Source organism: Gymnodraco acuticeps, unplaced genomic scaffold, assembly GCF_902827175.1.
Source record: "Gymnodraco acuticeps unplaced genomic scaffold, fGymAcu1.1, whole genome shotgun sequence".
NCBI classification, from domain to species: domain Eukaryota; kingdom Metazoa; phylum Chordata; class Actinopteri; order Perciformes; family Bathydraconidae; genus Gymnodraco; species Gymnodraco acuticeps.
The window spans coordinates 138,654-161,926 of NW_022989748.1; the positions used below are offsets into that span (position 1 = coordinate 138,654).

Below are 23,273 nucleotides of genomic sequence, written 5' to 3' on the forward strand. Positions count from 1 at the left end.
TTGAAGGGGTTGAAGGAGAAAGTGTGGCTACTGGAGGCATGACTGGTGGTGATGGAGGGAGATGATTTACCAAAAGATAATGTGTCAAACAAGGAACTGGAGGCAATAAAATGTTTATTAAAACAATTAAGCATCTCTGTCTTATTTGACACAGGGGTGGAGTCAACAACAATGTTAGGAGGCAGCTCTAAGGAGCGAGAGCTGGCAGAGAGGGATTTTATGGTATGCCAAAATCTCCTAGGATCGTTTAAACTGTCTGTGGTCTGGGATAAGTAAAAATCGCTTTTGGCTTTTTTAATGGAAGCAGTACAGCGATTACGCAGTTGACGAAAAAGAAGCCAGTCAGCCTCAGAACCTGTCTTCCTCGCAGCAGCCCAAAGGAGATTCCTCTTGCGTAAGAGGGCTGCCAGATCAGAAGTGAACCAGGGGTTATCACGGCCCTTCACCCTGAACCGGCGAAACGGAGCATGTTTATCTAAAAAATAACTAAAACTGTCATAAAAATACTTCCAAGCATGGTCAACATCACCAATCAATAAAATACGATCCCATTTTAAATGAACTAAGTCATGAAGAAAGGCTTGCTCTATAAAGTGCTTAACATTTCTTTTCAGAACAACACAGGGTTTGGTACGGGGGATTTTGGTATCCCTAATAGCACCAACTAGACAATGATCACTTAGGTCATTAGCAAAGACCCCGGTTGCAGTATATTTATGGGGTTGATTAGTAATTAAAAGATCGATAAGAGATGATTTATTTAGACACCTGGTGTTAAGACGAGTAGGACTTTGAATTAATTGTGTACAATTTAGCGACATACAATGCATTTTAAAATCATCAGACACTGGTGAAAGCCAGTCCCAGTTAAAATCACCTACCAGGATGATTTCCTTAAACTGTAGTTGAGATAAAAGCTAAAAGTTAAATAATAACTAGCCTATGTGTGCACTGAACTAATTAGATGCAATGCCGTTATGCAATTAACACATACATAGGCCTACCAGGAACAGGACAACTGGTCTGACCATTGGAAGTATCAGTGCTGTTTATTAAACATTATTATTTAGACAAGAGTTTAATCCAGGAAAGTTTGAGACATTTTTCATAATTTGTTGTGATTGTTTTTGGGCTTTACAAAGTTCTGACGTGTTTTTATTTTTGAAATCTGAATGAGCAGACATCCGGTAGTGATTCTGTGGAGCTTCACTTGTCCGTCTGAGGGGCAGTGATCAGCGCGTGCAGAGCGCACCGAGCCGCTCCTCGAGTCCCACCTCCTCACTCTTGTGTAACTTCTCTATCGGTTTCAGCTTTAACGCAGGCACTTTCTAACGCACATGCAATCTATACAATAATAATAATGATTACACTGTACACTTCATGTAATAACATTATGTTTGGCGAACTAACTGCAGGACATCACAGCAGGACAGTCGGACTATACATCTCATAGAAGAGTTATTATTCCTTGTAGGCCTACGAGCAAACATCATAAAGAAAGATCAGATTTCCCATTATTAATACTAACTTCAACTACAGAGATATTAAAATAATGTTGAGCAGCCAAGGAATGATAATAGCAGTCTATGTTGGCAAAGAGAAGCTGGCCCCAGAGTTAATGTGTTGCAGATGCCTCCTGCTGGCTCACTCAGAGCTGTTGTCCCTGTTTCAGATCATAACAAATGCTGCTAAATCCCTGACACTGACTGAGTATAGGGTTTTAGACTTCATTTAGACCTGTATTGAGGGACCAGGTGCATGTCCAGGCAAAAACTCAGGTGCAAGACAGCAAATTATATTTTGGAGCCAGAGCACAAAGGAGGCCTGCACACTGCTAGGCTCTTGAATAATGTCTTTCTCTTTTTGATGCAACAATCTGCTCAGGCTTGGGTGAAAGAGAAAAACAGGTATTTCTCTTTGAGGCAGTAATCAACTCAAATCACTCTCACCTGTTCGTCTGCAATCAGCGGGGAAAAAACCACCACAAGACTTCAATCAAAGAACTCCAGAAAATAGACACCCACACAAATAGAAATATGGTTACTTGCAATACAACAGCATTGTAAAAGCATGCAGCAAGCACACGAAGAATATATAATTTAATAGAAATTATAATTATGTGTTCCCACAATTTATGAAATGATTAAAACATTAGGCTATATGTCATCAGTTGTAAGTGGTTTTATTTGATGCTTAATAGTGTTTACTATCTTTAATGAATTGAAGTTATACTTATGGTATAAATACAATTGATACTATGGAGTTAGTATTGTGAAGAAAGAGCACAGCTGCCGCCTACTGGTAATTTATCAGTATTGCAAGTTGAAGTTCAGTTGCAACTCTCGCGATATTTGTGCACTTTGACTGATCCAAAACAGGAAGTGAGACATGGCATCAGTGTTCGGCGGAGTAGAGGGGTGAGAATAAGTTAAAATATAAAACTAAACTTTACAATTTCATATATTATTAATGATAAGTTAAGGCTAATATGAATTGTAGGCTTTTACTCGTTTTTTCGCGGTTGCCACTGAGAAATGTGCGGTACCAGCCGATATTGAAAGAGTTTAATTATGAACACAGACTAGTTATCTGACTTCTTGTGCGCGAGCATCTGTCTCGTGACCGCTTTCTCTCGTTACCTGTGGGGTACTGTCCGTTTACATACGAATATGAGATATTTGTAAAGCTTTTTATGTCCCTTCTGCCTCGGCTATGAGTTTATAAGGGACTAATGACAAATACATTAGTTTTTAGCTTGTGTGTTTCAGTTTCGTTTATCCCCTTGATTCCTATACCGGATCTCCTCTCTGGTAAACAAAAACACCCTGAAAACTCTGGCAGGAGCACTCATTCAAGTGTACTATGACTATGCTTGCACGTCATGGTACCATAGCACCTCCAAGGCGCTAAAAATAAAACTTCAAACATCGCAAAATAAACTGGTCAGACTACTGCTTGACCTTTCATCTCGAACCCACCTCACCTCTGCCCACTTTGACAACCTAGGATGGCTTAGAGTAGACGACAGAGTACAGCTACTTGCAATGGGCCTGGTCTACAAGATCCACTACACCTCTATGGTACCCATGTACATGTCAAAATTCTTCCCAAAGGTCAAGGAATACCATGATCATAACACCAGAGGGAGCTCCACAAATCATGTGAAACCCAGATTTAGCACAAAAAAGGGGGAATACACGTTTCGCAATTATGCCACATCAAGGTGGAACGCTCTTCCCACAACTGTAAAGGAAAGTAAAACTATACTTACCTTCAAACCCTCTCTTAAAGAGCACCTTCGGTGGAGAGCATTGCAAAACTGGCCCCGGTAATGGTACAAATCTCAACCTGTCGTTCAATGGACAGCTTCCCCCCCCCCATCTATGTATATACTCGCATTTTAGACTCTGTTACTAACTGTATATCTGTAGACTTGGTATGTCTTAAATGTCCGGTTAGGATGTATTAGAACGAAATCTAAAATGAAAATTGTAAATAAGCAATCTGTATGTAAAAAACCACCTGTATGTAAATTGTAAATAAGCCATCTGTATGTCAAATATGTCTTATATGTCTTAAATGACATGATGAATTGGAAATGGGGGACCCTGATGTAAACAAGACGAAAGTCTTTCTCTGGTCTGCATCCCCTTAACAATTGTATGTTTTGAGCTGTACTGTACTGTACCCAATATACAAGCTGTTAATAAACTTTTCAATCAATCAATCAATCAATCTATTCTCTGTGTGTGTCCTCAGTGGAGGGACTCACTCCAAGGTGGTGCTGCTGTCAGCAGATGGAAAGATCCTGGCAGAGACAGAGGGACCATCCACTAACCACTGGGTGAGGAAAACATTTATTTATGGGGGAATTTGGATTATGTGCTTGCCTTTTTTGCAGTGATTTAATGTGACTAAGTGCATTCAAGTACCTTGAGTACAAATTCGAAGTACTTTAATAGTTTCCATTTTATGCAACTTTATATTTCTACTACACTACATCTCAGATTTAAATATTGTACTTTATATTCCACATGTTTCTTACAAACAATAGTGCTATCAGTCATTGTGCTCTTTGTGTTCATATGTTTTGTATACAGTTGGTTGGGGTTGACAAATGTATCGACACCATCAACGACATGGTCCAGAAAGCCAAGATGGAGGCAGGGCTGGATCCAAACACGCCAATATGCCTATTGGTAAGTCGAAGATACAATGTTGTGGGATAGTATTTCATTAAGAAATAAGTGGCATTTCAAACAGTTTTTTGTGTGTGCAGGGCATGTCTCTGAGTGGGGGGGAGCAGAAATCAGCCATCGACAAACTGATCTCTGAAATGAAGCAGCGGTTCCCCGCTCTCAGCCAGCACTACTTCATCACCACAGATGCTATTGGTGCCATGGCAACTGCCAGCGATCACGGTAACTAGTGTTTTTTTGCAATGAACCCCCACAAAACACAACACTTTAACCAAGCAATGCTGGAGAAAGGCGTTAAGGACTAGCCTGAATTTACACTGAACCAATCTAAATCGCCTATATGCAGTGATGGTATTTGTAATGTTACTTGGAAATAACTAAGTACTAACACCACAAAAAAATAAAAACTCAGTTTCAAGAACTTCATTAATACCCAAGGAAATATTTATGCCATAGACACTCACAAATTACAACATTACCATCTTCATTAACCTTTAAAAGTAATTTTCAAGTATGGCCTAAGAAGTCATATAACAGGGCATGGCTTGATACTTTACACTCAGGTGTGGCTGTATTAAAGGGATATCATTTCATAAGTCTCTCCACATTTATGGCTTAATGAGATCAATGCAGTCGTCCTTATTGTTGTCATATAATGACATCAGCTCACTGTGTCGGTTTTCTCTGCAGGAGGTGTGGTGTTGATATCAGGGACCGGCTCTAACTGTAAACTGGTTCACCCTGACGGCTCACAGGTCGGCTGTGGAGGCTGGGGTCACTTGATGGGGGATGAAGGAGGAGGTAACCATGGAGATATGTAATATATTTGAATAATGTATGGCTTTACTGATTGATAGAAACTCACAGCTCTGTTTCTCAGCCTTCTGGATCTCTCACTTGGCGGTGAAGGCGGTGTTTGATGCCAAAGACAACCTGGTGGCTCCTCCTCATGACGTCACACATGTCGGAAAGGCCATGTACGAGTACTTCCAGGTCAGATTGCCACAACAGCAAGAAATGTGTTTATATGTACAATAGGGGTGTAACGGTTCACAAACATTTCGGTACAGCAGAATTTTTTTTCACAAAACATATATATATTTTTGTATTATTATTAAACTGTGAATAATGTATTCACTCAAATAAATACAAAATATAATAAAATAAACATTAAGGTGCAGCATTTCGATGAACTGAAATAATCTGTATTTGAACTTTACTGTACTAGTACTCACAAAACATAAACTATTAGTTTTGGGTTTTTAATTATTATTAAACTGTGAATATTCACTCAAATAAATACAAAATATAATAAAATGAACATTAAGGTGCAGCATTTCTGAACTGAAATAATCTGTATTTTAACTGTACTAGCACCTAAGCAGCCAGTTTGACATTAGGACTTGCTTGTCATTGTATTTTCATGTTTTTTTAAAGAAAAATGAACTTGTCCACATTGCTTGCCGAAAGGGCAGATCTGCTGGCACTAACAATGTCTCCTGCTGTGGAGAAAACCCTCTCTAGGGACAGAGGTAGCCGATACAGCCAGGTAGCGCTTTGACTGCGGTCAAGCCAGCCGTCTTTCACTTTTGCGTGGTCAAACCAGCCGCCCCTGTATTTCGAGTGCGCGATTAGTTACAGGTTTACGGTAATGCAATAAAACAACCCTGGGAAGCTGGACGTTTCGTATGTGCAGGAACACTTCCGGTGAGGATTTCAAAGTAAAGGCTGGCATGTGGTTCAATTATATTATTTGCGATTGAGGAACAGGGTAATTTATGAGAATAATGTTAGGACTTATTGCTTCATAAACTTGTTGCACAAATACTATGAACTACTTTTACTGTGTACTTTTTGAGAATGGCAAAATTCCCTCCAGAGAACAAGAATGAGCATTTTTGTCAACTTTAATGTGGGATAAAAAACATTTCTTCCATAAGTAGTTTCTGAAACTGCCATGTTTGTACTTAGTACTTCTAGTACTACTTGCAAAAATAATATGAACTACTTTTACTGTGTACGTTTGAGTAATTTGAGTTTCAAAGTCCTCTCCGGAGAACAAGAATGAGCATTTTTGTCAACTTTAATGTGGGATAAAAAACATTTCTTCCATAAGTAGTTTCTGAAACTGCCATGTTTGTACTTAGTACTTCTAGTACTACTTGCAAAAATAATATGAACTACTTTTACTGTGTACTTTTGAGTAATTTGAGTTTCAAAGTCCTCTCCAGAGAACAAGAATGAGCATTTTTGTCAACTTTAATGTGGGATAAAAAACATTTTTTCCATAAGTAGTTTCTGAAACTGCCATGTTTGTACTTAGTACTTCTAGTACTACTTGCAAAAATAATATGAACTACTTTTACTGTGTACTTTTGAGTAATTTGAGTTTCAAAGTCCTCTCCAGAGAACAAGAATGAACATTTTTGTCAACTTTAATGTGGGATAAAAAACATTTTTTCCATAAGTAGTTTCTGAAACTACCATGTTTGTACTTAGTACTTCTAGTACTACTTGCAAAAATAATATGAACTACTTTTACTGTGTACTTTTGAGTAATTTGAGTTTCAAAGTCCTCTCCAGAGAACAAGAATGAGCATTTTTGTCAACTTTAATGTGGGATAAAAACATTTTTTCCATAAGTAGTTTCTGAAACTGCCATGTTTGTACTTAGTACTTCTAGTACTACTTGCAAAAATAATATGAACTACTTTTACTGTGTACTTTTGAGTAATTTGAGTTTCAAAGTCCTCTCCAGAGAACAAGAATGAACATTTTTGTCAACTTTAATGTGGGATAAAAAACATTTTTTCCATAAGTAGTTTCTGAAACTACCATGTTTGTACTTAGTACTTCTAGTACTACTTGCAAAAATAATATGAACTACTTTTACTGTGTACTTTTGAGTAATTTGAGTTTCAAAGTCCTCTCCAGAGAACAAGAATGAATATTTTTGTCAACTTTATTGTGGGATACAAAACATTTCTTCCATAAGTAGTTTCTGAAACTGCCATGTTTGTACTTTGTACTACTTGCAAAAATAATATGAACTACTTTTACTGTGTACTTTTGAGTAATTTGAGTTTCAAAGTCCTCTCCGGAGAACAAGAATGAGATACTGTGAGAGTCACAGACATGAATACATAGATCAAGGCAGACTGGTGCACACACTCTCCTGTTTTGCCAATCCGGTGCTTAAACAAATATAGCTCTACACCCCTGGCCGAAATGTCCTTAAAATGAAGTCCGAATTCGACATTTTAATTAATGTCCTGCCAACACTGGCAGAACAGAAGGCGACACGCCCTTTCTAAGCCATGTCCTCACATCCCAAGCTGCATCCCCAAAAAGTTTATTATGTTGTTACAACAGGGTTCAGGGGGAGTGGCTGTACGGCTGTAACCCGTAGGATAGAAAAGGGGGAAGTGACGTCTGACTCAGAGGTCGCGCGGCTGTGGAGAAGAACGTGTTGCCCACATTCTGTTACTGAGTTTAGGCTAGTTAGCTAGCAGGTGTATTGTTTTGGGTGCAGTCACTTTTGCCTCCACTTGCTGTTCAAATAAATGTTGAAAGAAAAAGTTAATCTGTTTACAGTTCTGTTTTATATGGGTGTACTAGGAGCAGTGGGCAGCTATTGTACAGCGCCCGCGGAGCAATGGGAGTGAGGGGGGAAGGGGGATGTCCGGTGCCTTGCTCAAGGGCACCACGGCAGGGCAGGAGGTGAACTGGGACCTCTCCAAGTAGAAGTCCACACTCCAAATGTAGGTCTGGTTGGGGACTTGAACCGGCGACCCTACGGCTCACAGTCCAAGCCCCTACTGACTGCCATAGATTTAGTCCCTAATTTTGCACCAGATTGATGCATTTAACTTCAACATTTAAAAAAAAATCTTCCCGGGGGGGCTTGCCCCCGGACCCCCCTAGAGGAGGTGAGGTCCACCACCTGCCCACACCCCCTGTTAAATTGTCTCACCCACATTGAGGATGCTTCCTACGCCCATGTTTTATTCCATGTGTCAAGTCAAGCAAATTGGGTCAAAATGTTATTGCATCAATGATCTGTTAACATTAAAATCACTAAATATATGCCGTAACTATTTTGTTCTAGGCAACTCAAGGGCTCAGGTAATGTGATTACTATATGAATAATTGTCCAAAATAACATAAAATGCATAGGGTTTTTTGTTAAGTAACATACTTTCGTCGCCGGCCGGCCGATACATGCCGCGCATTAAGTGGGCCTGTCTGTCAATTAATCCCCGGGCCACTTTTTCCCCCCAGTCCGCCCCTGTTTGAGGCCATAAGTGACGGACGCAGGTAACTCAGTGTGCCCAACTGTCTAAAGCTATCTTATCAAAATATGTTGATTACTCTCTGTGAAACCAGTTAAATGGGCTAGCAAGAGAGAGGCGCTCCAGAATTGACGTGGCAACCCACCCGTGCAGTCTCACCGGGACTGCTGTGACTTGTGATGTCTCCGGCCGTAACTCCAAATAAATCATCAGTGGTTTGACATCAAAGCTCCTGCTCTACCGTGTCTCCTTCCTGAGTCGGTGACTCCCACTGCATTGCTACACAGAAGTTTCCCTTACAGATACAAGTGATTTTCACCCATTTAGTAATTACATGTTTTAAATGTGTACACACCAATGTGTTTCCTATCGCCTAAACCTCCAGGGCTGTACACAGTTTAATACTGTCAACTTCTAATTTTGGGGAAAATGAAAACATCTTTTAAAACTACAATTTCCGGTAGAGACGTGCCATAGAGAACATGTTGTGAAACACAATAGCCAGCATGTGTAGTTCTCGGGGGGTGTTCAAGTCCAGTTTTGAATAGTCTGCCGTGGTTTCGTTCCATTTCAAAGAGCTTGATGCTCTGCGTAACCTTGGCGCACTGCCACTCCAACATCCAATCCCAGAGCTTGAAGATTAATCACGGGGTTTGTCAACGGGACTGTAGTCCCAAACGGTAGCTGGGGATTATGGGTAGTGTAGTGTCTTCGACCATCCTAAACTGCATTTTTTTTCGGATATCATATCGCATTAACAACACCACATCTGGCGTCACAGAGATCTTCTGTTACTGTCCTTTCTTCTTAGAGGTGGTACAGAAACCTGTAACTCTGGATTTGTTTTAATCTTTGAGGTGCAATAAACGACACGGCAGCTTTTTGGCATGTTGAAACTATTATTTTCTGCCTCGCTCATGACAGCTGGCGAAATTACAGCCTTGCCTACTGATTTCAAATGTGTGCTCTAAAATGATATTTATAAATGACTATTATCATTATTATAAGCAAGACAATAAATGGCAAAGATATGTAGAAAATAAACGTATTTGAGATACGTTCATAACGAACGTAACGTGGGAGAAAATATGTTGCTAGAAGATATGTAGAAAATAAATGTATTTGAGATACGTTCATAGGCAAGGCAAGGCAAGTTTATTTATATTGCACTTTTCAACACAAGGCAATTCAAAGTGCTTTACAAAAATGAAAGACATTAAGAAAATGGCATTTAAAATCAGTCATTTAAAAGAAAAGCTAATACAATAAACATTAAAAGAAAAAATACATGGATAAAAGTTACAGTGCAGTCTAAGATATGAATAGTTCAATTAAAAGCAGCGACAAAAAGAAAAGTCTTCAGCCTTGATGTAAAAGTAGTCAGAGTTGCAGCGGACCTGCAGGTTTCTGGGAGTTTGTTCCAGATATTTGGTGCATAATAACTGAACGCTGCTTTACCATGTTTAGTTCTGACTCTGGGGACAGAAAGCTGAAGATATTCATAACGAACGTAACGTGGTAGAAAATACGTTTCTAGCTAAACGTAATTGAGAATGCAGTTTAGTTCTGTGGGAACGTACTTTTTAGGAGACAGGGTTGAGCAGTCAAACATGGTGGTGGAAATAATACATTCTCTAGGAGTGAATTTGCCATTGGATTACTGAAAAAGTAGACAGTAAAAGTAGTTCATATTATTTTTGCAAGTAGTACTAGAAGTACTAAGTACAAACATGGCAGTTTCAGAAACTACTTATGGAAGAAATGTTTTTTATCCCACATTAAAGTTGACAAAAATGTTCATTCTTGTTCTCTGGAGAGGACTTTGAAACTCAAATTACTCAAAAGTACACAGTAAAAGTAGTTCATATTATTTTTGCAAGTAGTACTAGAAGTACTAAGTACAAACATGGCAGTTTCAGAAACTACTTATGGAAGAAATGTTTTTTATCCCACAATAAAGTTGACAAAAATGTTCTTTCTTGTTCTCTGGAGAGGACTTTGAAACTCAAATTACTCAAAAGTACACAGTAAAAGTAGTTCATATTATTTTTGCAAGTAGTACTAGAAGTACTAAGTACAAACATGGCAGTTTCAGAAACTACTTATGGAAGAAATGTTTTTTATCCCACAATAAAGTTGACAAAAATGTTCATTCTTGTTCTCTGGAGAGGACTTTGAAACTCAAATTACTCAAAAGTACACAGTAAAAGTAGTTCATATTATTTTTGCAAGTAGTACTAGAAGTACTAAGTACAAACATGGCAGTTTCAGAAACTACTTATGGAAAAAATGTTTTTTATCCCACATTAAAGTTGACAAAAATGCTCATTCTTGTTCTCTGGAGAGGACTTTGAAACTCAAATTACTCAAAAGTACACAGTAAAAGTAGTTCATATTATTTTTGCAAGTAGTACTAGAAGTACTAAGTACAAACATGGCAGTTTCAGAAACTACTTATGGAAGAAATGTTTTTTATCCCACATTAAAGTTGACAAAAATGCTCATTCTTGTTCTCTGGAGGGAATTTTGCCATTCTCAAAAAGTACACAGTAAAAGTAGTTCATAGTATTTGTGCAACAAGTTTATGAAGCAATAAGTCCTAACATTATTCTCATCAATTACCCTGTTCCTCAATCGCAAATAATATAAATGAACCACATGCCATCCTTTACTTTGAAATCCTCACCGGAAGTGTTCCTCGGTGGGATTTTCTGTAGCTTTAAAGTGGTCGAATATATAATACTGCACATACGAAATGGGAGAAGTGTATGGCCGGGCACTAGAAACTTCCCAGCCAGGGTTGTTTTTATTGCATTACCGTAAACCTGTAACTAATCGCGCACTCGAAATACAGGGGTGGCTGGTTTGACCACGCAGAAGTGAAAGACGGCTGGCTTGACCGCAGTGCGCTTTGCTAACATGGCAACCTTTATATATACAGTCTATGATGGCAACATAAGGATATTTGGCGTTTGTAATAGCTTTGGCTCGGTCTGAACTTTTTGCGAGTGGTGGAGGCTTAAATGCTAGTGGGAGTTGGGTTTGCACTTCAGTCTTTTTTCTTTTGGTACCGGTGATATTCACGTTCGGGTGATGCCTTTTCAAGAGTGTGCAAGTTTGATGTATTGCCAGCCGCGTAACCAATTTGAGTAACAATGCCGACAAACAGCTTTGGTTCGGTCCACCTGTCTTTGTCCATCATCCTTGTACGTAACTGCAAAACCAAAATGTTCCCAAACCGGAGACTTCAATGATGCTGGAGGATTTTCGAGCTCAACTTTATCTGCGTTCGCCATTAATTTTCGACAGTTCCTCAAATTACCATGGGAGCCTGCCTGCAGACCTCCACTCTCAGGACAGTTCCGGTGCAGACCTCCACTCTCAGGACACCTCCACTGTCAGTACAGGAAGTGACGATTCTGACGCGTTTTTTTCCCCGCCCACCGAAGGACTCGTTTGATGGAAGTTTTCAAATCACAATGGAGACTCATCACGGAGCAAGGGCGCCGGAAGCGAGGGGGCCATTGGCCCCCCCACTTTACGGCCCTGCCCCACATTTTCGCAGCAGCGGATGCCGCGGAACCCTGTACACATCCCGTTTCAATAATTCCCCTCTACTCTAAAATCGCATCTAAAAAGAACGCCATCTGATCTAGCTGTGTATATTTTGTTATTGTTGATTGTTATATTCAATCTCATTAGCTACAGGCATTTTTGAAGCTTGTAAAGGAAAGAACACAGCTCGCCTCTCACTCGCCACTCTGCTCTTCTACAGCGCCGCTTTCCCTCCCTCCGCTGACATTATGAATGTAAGGCATAGTAATCATAGATAACACCGCAGGGTCCGTTACAGTTTGTTTTCATCTGATTTCAAATAAACAAAGTCTTGGCTTTCAGAATATTAAACTTGTTTCGGCAAATTCAGATGATAAATACAGCTTTGAAGCTTTTAACGGCATAATTACAAGCGGAGAACGGAGTAATTTGACGTCACAGTAAGCATAACAACAGCCGGTGTTTCTCCTGAAGGTTTTCCCCGGGAAACAAACGCAAAAATACACAAACACACACACGTGGTATACACGCACACACTCGCGAGCTCCCCCCAGACCAGTAATCCAAACGAAAATATCTTCCCTCCGTACTACTTTGATCATTTGCTCCGCTAATAATCAATCAGATCGATCCAGAGAAGAGGAAACTTTAAGGCCTTTTTCTCAAAATGATGACTCGGTGACAGTCATTAGCCTATATAATGTGACATATTTTGCTTAATATAGTACAAAAACAATCCTGATATCATTAGAAAGCTAGGAATCTCCTCTTTCCAACAGTGTATACAACTCAAAATGTGTCTTCGGATCAATGCGACTGATTTCGATGGAGCAGGTCACTTTGCATTAGTTAAAATACAGCAGGCAGACATAACAGGAAGAATATGTACATTTTAATCAAATCAAATAGGACATTGTCACACCATTCAAATGTATCCATGTAGGCCTACATTACAACCAATAACAAAGCTTAGATGTGTTTATTTGTTACGTTGTTTACGTTATGTGTTACGTTGTTCAGTGTGTGTCAGCCGTTAACCTAGATAGATAAACTTGCAAACATGCAGGGGCGGATCTACCGGGGTGGCATGGGGTGGCAACTGCCACCCTAAACAATAGCCTTGCCACCCCAGCTGCCACCCCAGTTGGCAGCTTTGTTTTGAAAGAAAAGTTGTGGCTCATCGGACATTTATGAGAGAAACTCCCTAATGTCCGAGTGCAAGTGAATGCAGCACAAGATGCACGTCATGTAACCCCTCCCCCGGTCCTGGCGCGAGAGTGGAAATATGATTGGTGGCGAATTCACTTGAACGGGGGGACGGCGCAAAACGAGAAGCCTTTCGGACCCAAGCACTGAAGGAATGAGGTAGTTGCGGTCTACAATGACAGAGAAGAGAATGTCAAGTTTGGCTGTACTCAGCATTGAATCAAAACACACTACAGCTGTTGATCTTAATACGTTTGTGAGGCGTTTTGCTGAACAAAATAGTAATCGCCGCATTCAGCTGTAATAGACATGCCAACTTGATGCTCTGCTCACGGATGACTCGATGAGAATAACAAACTGTTAAGATGATGACCTTGTATGCGTGTATATATTTTTTTCTTTGAGGGGGTCTGCCCCCAAAAAACAGTTTAAGTCCTGAGAAAGTAAAATAAGACGGTGTGTAAAACTACACAGCCCAGCCAACAGAAAGTAACCACTTTCATTTAACTAGGCCAGTAGGTAAGGACCTTCCACTGGATAATAACTGCAGCGATGTTTTAGCTGAATACAGGTTTTTTAATCCTAACTGATGCAGTTAGTCACTTCTTTAATGTTTGTTCTTTCTGATGTAAAGTCAAGGTTGTAACTGTATATCAATAATGATATAATTACTTGTTTTCAAATTTGAAGGAGAGCGAGCAAGCATCTTGATGAAAATTCATCATTAACTCCTCCAAAAAATATAGTTTATTCAATAATAAATGAATATGTGAATCATAACAGTTCTTCACTATATCTGTAAAGCGTCTTTGAGCACCTGTAAAAACGCTAACAAATTAAATCTATTATTATTTATTAACAGTGATTGACAGCTGATAGGAATAATATGATTGTTAATAGTATCATATTCATTCAGACAAACATCGATGAGACAGTTAATTAATGTACTTATTGCAGCAGTCTGCATAGATTTGGTACCCCTGCTGGTCTAAGAGTGAGACAAACTCATTCAGTTATTGTTCAGTTAAAATTCATTAAATTACGTCTGCCGTATGTAAGGCTTTACTGATGTGCCACAATAATATCACCTATGTGATTGAGTTAAAATATTAATATTGTGGCTTTCCAAGTTAACATTGATTGTAGGGGTGTAACGGTTCACAAAACATTTCGGTTCGGTACTAGGCCTACCTCGGTTTTTAGGTCACGGTTCGGTTCGTTACGTTTTCGGTACAGCAGAAAAAATTATCACAAAACATTAAATATTTTTTTTAAATTATTATTAAACTGTGACTAATGTATTCAAATAAATACAAAATATAGTAAAATAAACATTAAGGTGCAGCATTTCGATGAACTGAAATAATCTGTATTTGAACTTTACTAGTTCCTAAGCTGCCAGCTTGACATTAGGACTTGCTTGTCATTGTATTTTCATGTTGTTCTAAAGAAAGATGAACTTGTCCACATTGCTTGCCGAAAGGGCAGATCTGCTGGCACTAACAATGGCTCCTGCTGTGGAGAACACCCTCTCTAGGGACAGTGGCAGCAGATACAGCCAGGTAGCGCTTTGCTGACATGGCAACATAAGGATACTTGGCGTTTGTAATAGCTTTGGCTCGGTCTGAACTCTCTGCGAGTGGTGGAGGCTTAAATGCTAGTGGGAGTTGGGTTTGCACTTCAGTCTTTTTTCTTTTGGTACCGGTGATATTCACATTCGGGTGATGCCTTTTCAAATGAGTGTGATGTATTGCCAGCCGCGTAACCAATGTTAGTTGAACAATACAGACAAACAGCTTTGGTTCGGTCCACCTGTCTTTGTCCGTCATCCTTGTACGTAACTGCGAAACCAAAATGTTCCAAAACCGGAGCCTTCAATGATGCTGGAGGATTTTCGAGCTCAACTTTATCTGCGTTCGCCATTTCGACAGTTCCTCAAATTACTGACTACATTTGAACGCATCCCTGTGACCAGCTCTCATAGTATGCCTCTCGTCCAATGAAATGACTTGGTCGCTCTATGATATATACCTGAGATTACTTCCAGAAAGTTGTTCATGTTCTCAATTTTTTACGTTTAACGCTATATTCGTTCGGTACACACGTGTACCGAACCGAAGGGCCCGTACCGAATAATTTCAGTACGGGTACCGTTACACCCCTAATTGATTGATATGATTGCGATTTAAATCAGCATATACTTCTGTCAGGGGATGCCACCCCTCAAAATCTCCTGCCACCCTCTTGCCACCCCATGAATATTTGTCTAGATCCGCCCCTGCAAACATGTCAGAAGAACCGGCGCATAAGAAAACAAAATACAGTCAAACTAAGCTGAAATTCAACAACTTGAATGTCACATGCCTGACATCCACAACTCCGGAGCCTGGTCCTTCAACCATAGAACCAGCGCAGCCAGATGAACCCCAGCAGCAGCTCTGCGGCCGCAGAGGCTGTCAAAACCGCCGCCGCCGCCATCGTTGAACCGAAACAGGCTGGTTCCGACTGCATGGAGGTTTGTTGTCGGGACATTGTGACGGGCCAATAAAAGCTTATTTGGGCAAAGAGAAAGGTACTTCAATGCAGAATGGTACAAAAACAGAGAGTGGTTAATTATTTGCAAAACCACTAAACGAGCCTTCTGTGAAATATGCAGATGTGATGCTGTCAAACGGCTTGTAACTTTCTCCAAATGTGGAGATGACAGCTTTGTAAATACCGAGTTAATAACTGGAACTTTTCACAGAGCTTACTTCAGTCAAACACCAGTCAACATTCAGCTTGTCAAACAAGAGCGTAGCAGGAAAAAAGAAGAGATGGAATGAGCGACTGCGCTGTCATATGTGGGCTGGTCTGTATAGTTTAATGTACAGGAAAGGAGTGAGCAGAGGGTTGAGTTGTCCATTCTTGTTCTGTTTTCTCTGACTATCTTCCTCCTGAAGACCCTCTCAGACTTTCATTTGCTCGAGCTACTAAAGTACGTTACCATGAAAACCAAACAATGGTGTAGCTGTATTGAAGTTCGAGTGGAAACAGTAACATTTGGTGCGTTATGTTAGAATGAAACAAATCAGATTTAGTCAGAAATCGGGAGAAATGCGGGATAAATATGACCCCGGGAGGAAAACGGGAGTCTCCCGCGAAAATCGTGAGGGTTGGCAAGTAGGCTATGTCACATACACACGCACTTTTTGCCCCCCCCACTTCTGAAATGAATCCGGCGCCGCTGTCACGGAGGTGATGAGTCCGCCCACTGTGCACTTTGGGTCGGCCTTGGTCAAGCCCTTTTGACCCCCCCAGCCTGGTTCTCGTAAAAGTTTTTCGCTCAAATGACACCATGGAGGAATGTAACGGGAGTTGACAGGGGACTCTGCCCGCCTCACGAGTGCCTATTTTCGGACACTTTTTTTCACTTTTCCCCGGTTTTATTTTTTTTAATTTTTTTGGCTATTTCACCCGGTTTCTACCGGGACATTGCCCGGTCTCGGATGTCCCCCCACGGCCTGTGTCCAGCCCCCCACCACTCATCCATATATTAACGGATTTTGACCATTTTTGTTGCATTTTTCTCCTCTCCTCTCACTGATCGAATGGCAACGCGACCCACTGTCGGAGGGCCTCCGCGCCGGCCCGGCCTAGTGCCGGTGCTCTGGCGGTCGGTTCTTCCGAACTGCGGGTTCGACTCTGATGGCCGGGAGGGTGTGCTGCGTTGGGGTGGGGGACTTCCCCCACTCTGCGTGTCTCTTCCTTCCCGGGCCGGCCGATATGAAGCGTGACCAAGACGCACCGTCCAGGGGTCCCACGGGTCCCGCAGCGGGGTGGAGGTTCCCAGCTGGAACCTCCCCACCTCCGCCACGGTGCACCCGGCAAACACGGTTGTTTCTCGAACCTTCCACTGTTGTCTAGCGGGTGTAACTAAAATACAAGATGTCATATTTATATATATAAATATATATCTATAGCCTATAGATAATAAGTGTCAGTACGATTTTATTTTGTATTTGCGTGCATTTCCTGTTCGGAAAGTGGCGCTGCGGCTGTACTGATAGTAACAACAATACAAGGTGTCCGTATATATCTATAGATATATACATATAAGTGTCACGATCCGATTTTATTTTGTATTTGCGTGCATTTCCTGTTTGGAAAGTGGCACTGTACTGATAGTGGTGATTTTATTTTGTGAATTCTTAGCATGCACTTCCTGTCCTGAGAGTGGAGGTGTCCTGAGAGTGGAGGTCTGCACCGGAACTGTCCTGAGAGTGGGAGGTCTGCAGGCAGACCCCTCTCCAAATTACTGACTACATTTGAACGCATCCCTCTGACCAGCTCTCATAGTATGCCTCTCATCCAATGAAATGACCTGCTCGCTCTATGACGCGTTGAACCCAATGTGAGCAAATTACTCTGAATGCTGCGACGCAGCACCTGAGATTACTTCCAAAAAGTTGTTCACGTTCTCAATTTTTTACGTTTAACGTTATATTCGTTCGGTACACACCTGTACCGAACCGAAGGGACGATACCGAATAATTTCGGTACGTGTACCGTTACACCCCTAATGTACAATAATACCAGCTCAGGGTAATAGAAACAGTATGTTTTACCTCTCATATTTGTCTACTGGCATTGACAAAGGAGTCTGTGTCCTAGTTTAGAAGGTTTACTTGCATTAAAAAATAAATGTACTTTCCTGATGCAGGTGTCAGATCTGATGGGCATGCTGCCGCACCTCTACACAAACTTCCAGAAGTCCCATTTTGCAGGTTTTTGCAAGAAGCTCGCTGAAGGTAGGCTGTGCATCACTTCCTGTTTGGTTCTTTTAAGAGCAAACATTTAAGATTTGATTGGAAGGTGAACTGAAACGTTTTTGGGCGCATGTGTTTCAGGAGCAAAAGCAGGGGATGCTCTCTGTCAGCATGTGTTCACTCAGGCTGGGAGAGTCCTGGCAAAACATGTAGAAGCAGTCCTACCTGCAGCAAAAGAGGTAACAAATAACCAAAGTTACAGTAGTTTCACCTAGTTTCAATTTAGTTTTGACTTTTTAAATGTTCTAGTTCAGTTCGTTTTTCACAGTGTTTTATTTAAATGTTTTTTGGTGTTTGTATTGGTTTTACAGTAGTTTAAGTTTCCTTTTCCAGGTAAATTGTCTCAGAAGTGTGAAGCGTCATTTATACATGAAGTTCATGGTTTGAGAGCTGTGTTAGATTTGTGAGTCAGCGTGACTCATCTTTCACTCAGAATAAAACTTTCACCAGCATTATTATCCCACACACACAAACATGTCAACCACACATACTCCTATTCACATTTGAATTTCTTGTGATTTCTTTGTCCCTCTGTGATCGAAGCCTCTATTGAATGGTGACCTAGGCCTGCCTATCCTGTGTGTGGGCTCAGTGTGGAAGAGCTGGGAGCTTCTGAAGCTAGGTCAGTGTCACACATCAAGACAATTAGGTCCTTCATTAAACATCATTTGCATCATCTGCAAAGAATCCCAGCCATTTTCAGTTACCCCTCTGTTTCTGTATTTCTCTCTCTAAGGGTTCACCGAGGTCTTGGATAAAGTGGCATCATCTGACAAGTTCAAGGGCCGTTTCCATGGCTACAGCCTCCTGTCCCTGCAGCAGTCCTCGGCCCTCGGCGGAGCAAGTCTGGGGGCTCAGGGTATCGGCGCAGCTTTAACTTTGGACTACAAAGCTAACGTCAAAGTCTTCTACCAACACACTTTCAACAGCAGCCAATGATCCTGGAGCTCTTAACCAATCATAGTTCAGATAAAGGGAGATTGCATTATTAGCATCATGCTAAAGTGATGATGATAATAATGATTCTGTAATAATGATATTGCCTTTGATCTTTTACTACAAGATACAAAGAAGTTTGATGAAATTATTCAAAATCTTTGCTTTTACTGCTGCATAGTACCTATTTGGACCATTTCATTGATATTCCTTTTTGTTTTATTGAAAGTGTAAATCTTTGCATCTTTACAACAGTTGTTTACATTTGAAAATTATAATAAAAAAACGAATTCAGATTTGCAAATAATCTCTTATCCACTAAAGCAATTGAAGTCCTAAACTGTGATCTGAAATACCTGATAGTGTTTATAAACAAATCCTGAATACAGTTTATATATTTACTTTCTATTTGTAATACTTTTACTGAGATAATACTTAATGCATCTAAAAGGTCATATATTCTTTATAATATTTTTAAGTGGGATCTACATTTTTGGACATGGGGAAATCTGGTGTTCATTATGTTTTCCAAAAATATTAAATTATTTATTAATCTAGTTTTATTCTATTAACCAAACCATTGAATTGGATCTGCCATGCGTAATTGTGACTTTACAAGGATTATCATCACATCCAAAAGGGACTGCGGATAGACTTGGAGGTACAGTATGTGGCTAGCAACAGTCAAAGTAGCAGTATTTGTTGTGTTGCCACAGTCATTTGAATATATACAATTCAATTGAAAACAGCAGCAGTAACATTCCACTGGCTGTCTCTCTCTCACAGAGTTCAGTTCAGCTTCACGGCTGTTGGTGGTGCGCTGAGATTACTCTACCACAGAGAAATCTAAGGACCTGCAGATGCTTCCCTATAACCAGTTTAAGGTAAATATTCTGAGATTCAAGCCATTTAAACACTTTTCTCATCTTTTGAGTTAAATTATGCAATACAATGCCTTCTTATTGTGTTTATCTTAGTTTGTTTTGAATTGAAATGAGGTTAAAAGTAGACTCCTGCTGCTACAGCTAATCTTACCAATATACACAGATGATGATACAGTTGATAAATATTGCCTCCAACTTCATTATTAGCAGTTTTTAACTAACAGGTTATTTTTAAACCTGCTTTAAGGCTAACTGACATTTGGCCACTTGAGGGCAGCAGAAATAAACTGTTATTTTAATCCCGCTACTTCAAGTATATTTAGCTAATAATACTTTGTAAATTGTTATACATGGAAGACTAAAGCTTCTAAATCTGTGTATGTACAATTCTGTTATTTTGCACAATTATTTGTTTCTAAATTTACCCCCACATTTAGTTGAAGCTTTTATTTATTCTGTTACTTCTCTATCATTTATTGAGTCATTTATTTGTTATCAAACTAGCAGCTTAAGTAGTTGTATTGCAGAATTCACTTAAATAAAGGATCTAATGAGAAAGGCTCTACATAATTAAACCAGTGTAACTGATACCGTGTTAAACCTGTCTTTGTGCTATCCCACAGTACTTAATATGACCCCCCGTCACAATGCATGTGTTCCCCTTCCAGACAGTGGGGATGATGCCCTGGGAGAGATATGTCACTACTTACAACAGAGACTTTCCGCCCGTCAATGAGCGTCAGCCGCAGGTCAACCAGCCGAAGTCGAGGACTGAAGCTCAGGCTGCTCCTTCATTCATCAGCCCACCTCAGGTTGGATAGACACACAGAAAAAGAAAGATTTATTCAATTTCAGACAGACTCACTGACATCATGTGATTGTGTATTCACAGACCGAACGTGAAACCTGGCCTATATTCCACCATAACTTTTACAAGATGTCTAACAGCGCCTACGGCTCAGGTTTACAGGTGAGCCACAACAACACACACATGCACACATCTCATCTTCTGTTACCAGGACGACCCTCACACTTCCTGTTTCCTTTCTCTCAGCCTCCCTCTTGTTCTCTCTTCCCTGCTTCCTTGCATGCTTTTGGATTTTTACTCGGCGAGGAGGCGGAAAGTCGACTGCATTGTGTTTTTGATCCAAAAGGTAAGGAGTTCTCTCTTAAACACACCCATACACACACTCACAAATACTGTACACACATCTCTGAGCTGCCCGGTCATTTTCTTTTGACAGCAAATGTGTTGGAGCCGCAGGAAGCAAGAGATGAGCCACAGCAGAAGCTTGATGTTCTCTACGAGGAAGGTAACACATCTCCTTTTTTACTTTTAGGGAGCTTTGATTGATTCATCTTGTCATTTTTTTAGGGTTTATTCTGCCATTTCAGCCTTATATTATTTCAAGATACATTAAACTATAGGCTAGAGTCCTGGAGATATTATTAAACAGGTCTTCTGGGTACAGGCTCATGCGTAAACCCACCGCAGACAAATAAAAGAACTACAAAAGGACAAAAACAATTGCAAAATGACACTAAAAGAGGCTAAGCAAGACTTTGAAGTATCTGTGTCTTGCTCTTATGTAGGACGGTGAATGGGCCCACTGTCTCACAATCTGCCCATGACTTGAGTAAAGAACCACACACCATTTCCATTATCCCGACTCTATATTTTGGCACCTTTAGGTGTGATTGTGTTGTCGTCTCCGTCCTGCTGTGAAGACCTCCTCAGATCTGTCTGCAGTGAAGGCGGGTTGAATAACCTGCTCCACCTCCAAGGTAGAAAGAAAAAAACCTCACACAGACAGCTATTCTCTACTGCATTTATGTAAAAGATAACAACATCACAAAAAGATGGTTGGCAGTGTAAAGAACAAGCAGCTGTAGTGTACTTGGAGCTGAATGCTAACATCAGCATCATCTCAATTGCATTGCTAACATACTGATGGTGAGTAGGTATTTATTTAGTTATCACTCTGAAGTACATATCCTTTCCTGTGACTCTCAGCCAGAAAGCAAATAAGTATATTTTCCAGAATGTTAAATGATTACATTCAGTATGTCTGAGTCCCAAATCGTTTTTAAGTGAATTAACTGAAATTCCCAACTCTCATTAGATGCGGGAAATTGTGATGGCAACGCCTATTGGAGGGGCTGGGAACCGGCTTCTGGACTGACTAACAGCTCCTTCCTTCAGCCTACTTCGATCAGTTGGTAACCTCACTTTTTTACAAATGTTTACAAATTATTAAAGTTTCTTCCCACAAGCCTCTCTTGTACCCTATGTGCAATATTCTGACATTTCTCCTTTCCCCTCCCTCTCAGCTATGCATGGGACCCTGAGTGCTCTAATTCTTACTTCAAGATGCAAACCTGCCCCCCTCGTAGCAGCACTCTCACTCCGGCCCACATACAGCCGACCTTCCAATGCGCAGAGCCCAGCAGGACGCAGCCGATGACAGAGTACCAATCGAGGTACTCTGCTGCGGTAAGAGACTGTGTGTCTGTGTGTGTGATGATCATCAAACACCTTGTATATATTTCGCTAATCACCTTGTGTGCCTACTCCTAGTGGGCCCAGCCTAAGATGCAGCAGAGTTACGGTCACCATCGTCATTGACCTCCTCAAAAGACACTTTATTCTTCCCTCTGAATCTCATCTCTTGCTTCAATACACTGCAGATCAACCAAAATACATTGTTTGTGTCTTGTGTCAAACAGTTTAAAAAAAGGGATGCTATTTCTTCCAATCACTTGCACTTTTTAGCCTGAAAGGGTTACCACATGGGAAAAATCCTTCCTAACAGAGGTCAATGATTCTCGCCTCAGGAGGATACACAAGCTGAGGATGAGTCATAAAACAGCAGTAAAGCATCTGCTGGCAGGAAGACTCTTAAAGGAGACAGTCAAATGGGCTTCTTGACATCCTGAGGTTTAAATGTGCAACAGCAGTTAAGAAGTACTCAGATCCCTTTAGTAAACATACCACAATATAAAAATAAGTGCTGTGCTCTAGCAATTGTAAAAGTTGTAATGATTATTGCTTAGTCTTAGTTCTAAAAGTCTCTTGTACATGCAGCTTTAATGTACAAGTAAACACACTTAACAGGGTGAACAAAATAATGCCTTCTCCGGTTTTATCATTTATTTTTCAACCAAAAAACTGTTCTGCATTCACGTTCTGAGTAGCAGAGATTATTAGGGGTCACTGAGGTCATCATACTAGATTGATGATGTTCTGCTTGCTTTATACAACGGTGATCTTCCAATAGGGTCATTTGCGTCCGAGAGTGATGCCACACTCATTTACTGCTTCTGTTCGGGGGTTAGATGATTCATCCTTGCTGCTCTTTTTCTGAGACTCCCTCCTAAATGGGTAATTGGCAC

The 23,273-nt window shown here is 40.5% G+C and overlaps 2 protein-coding genes across 3 annotated transcripts; both read left to right on the forward strand.

Annotated features, from left to right (window-relative positions):
• Positions 1–2,345: 2,345 nt before the first annotated feature.
• Positions 2,346–19,290, forward strand: nagk (N-acetylglucosamine kinase). Its single transcript, XM_034217963.1, has 10 exons — positions 2,346–2,417; positions 3,760–3,844; positions 4,101–4,199; positions 4,280–4,421; positions 4,890–5,000; positions 5,080–5,192; positions 17,955–18,042; positions 18,142–18,239; positions 18,604–18,682; positions 18,797–19,290. The coding sequence occupies exons 1-10, from the start codon at positions 2,389–2,391 to the stop codon at positions 18,997–18,999; spliced, it is 1,047 nt and encodes a 348-aa protein (XP_034073854.1). The 5' UTR covers positions 2,346–2,388; the 3' UTR covers positions 19,000–19,290.
• Positions 19,291–19,543: 253 nt separating this feature from the next.
• On the forward strand, positions 19,544–22,579 carry LOC117547363. Of its 2 annotated transcripts, XM_034218095.1 has the most exons (10): positions 19,544–19,657; positions 19,783–19,880; positions 20,549–20,692; positions 20,773–20,850; positions 20,935–21,034; positions 21,125–21,193; positions 21,573–21,665; positions 22,004–22,100; positions 22,212–22,374; positions 22,459–22,579. In XM_034218095.1, the coding sequence occupies exons 2-10, from the start codon at positions 19,857–19,859 to the stop codon at positions 22,504–22,506; spliced, it is 816 nt and encodes a 271-aa protein (XP_034073986.1). In that variant the 5' UTR covers positions 19,544–19,657; positions 19,783–19,856; the 3' UTR covers positions 22,507–22,579. The 2 variants fall into 2 exon arrangements, with proteins under 2 accessions (XP_034073986.1, XP_034074069.1); XM_034218178.1 differs by lacking the exon at positions 21,573–21,665 and having other exon boundaries at positions 19,611–19,880.
• The last annotated feature ends 694 nt before the right edge of the window (positions 22,580–23,273 follow it).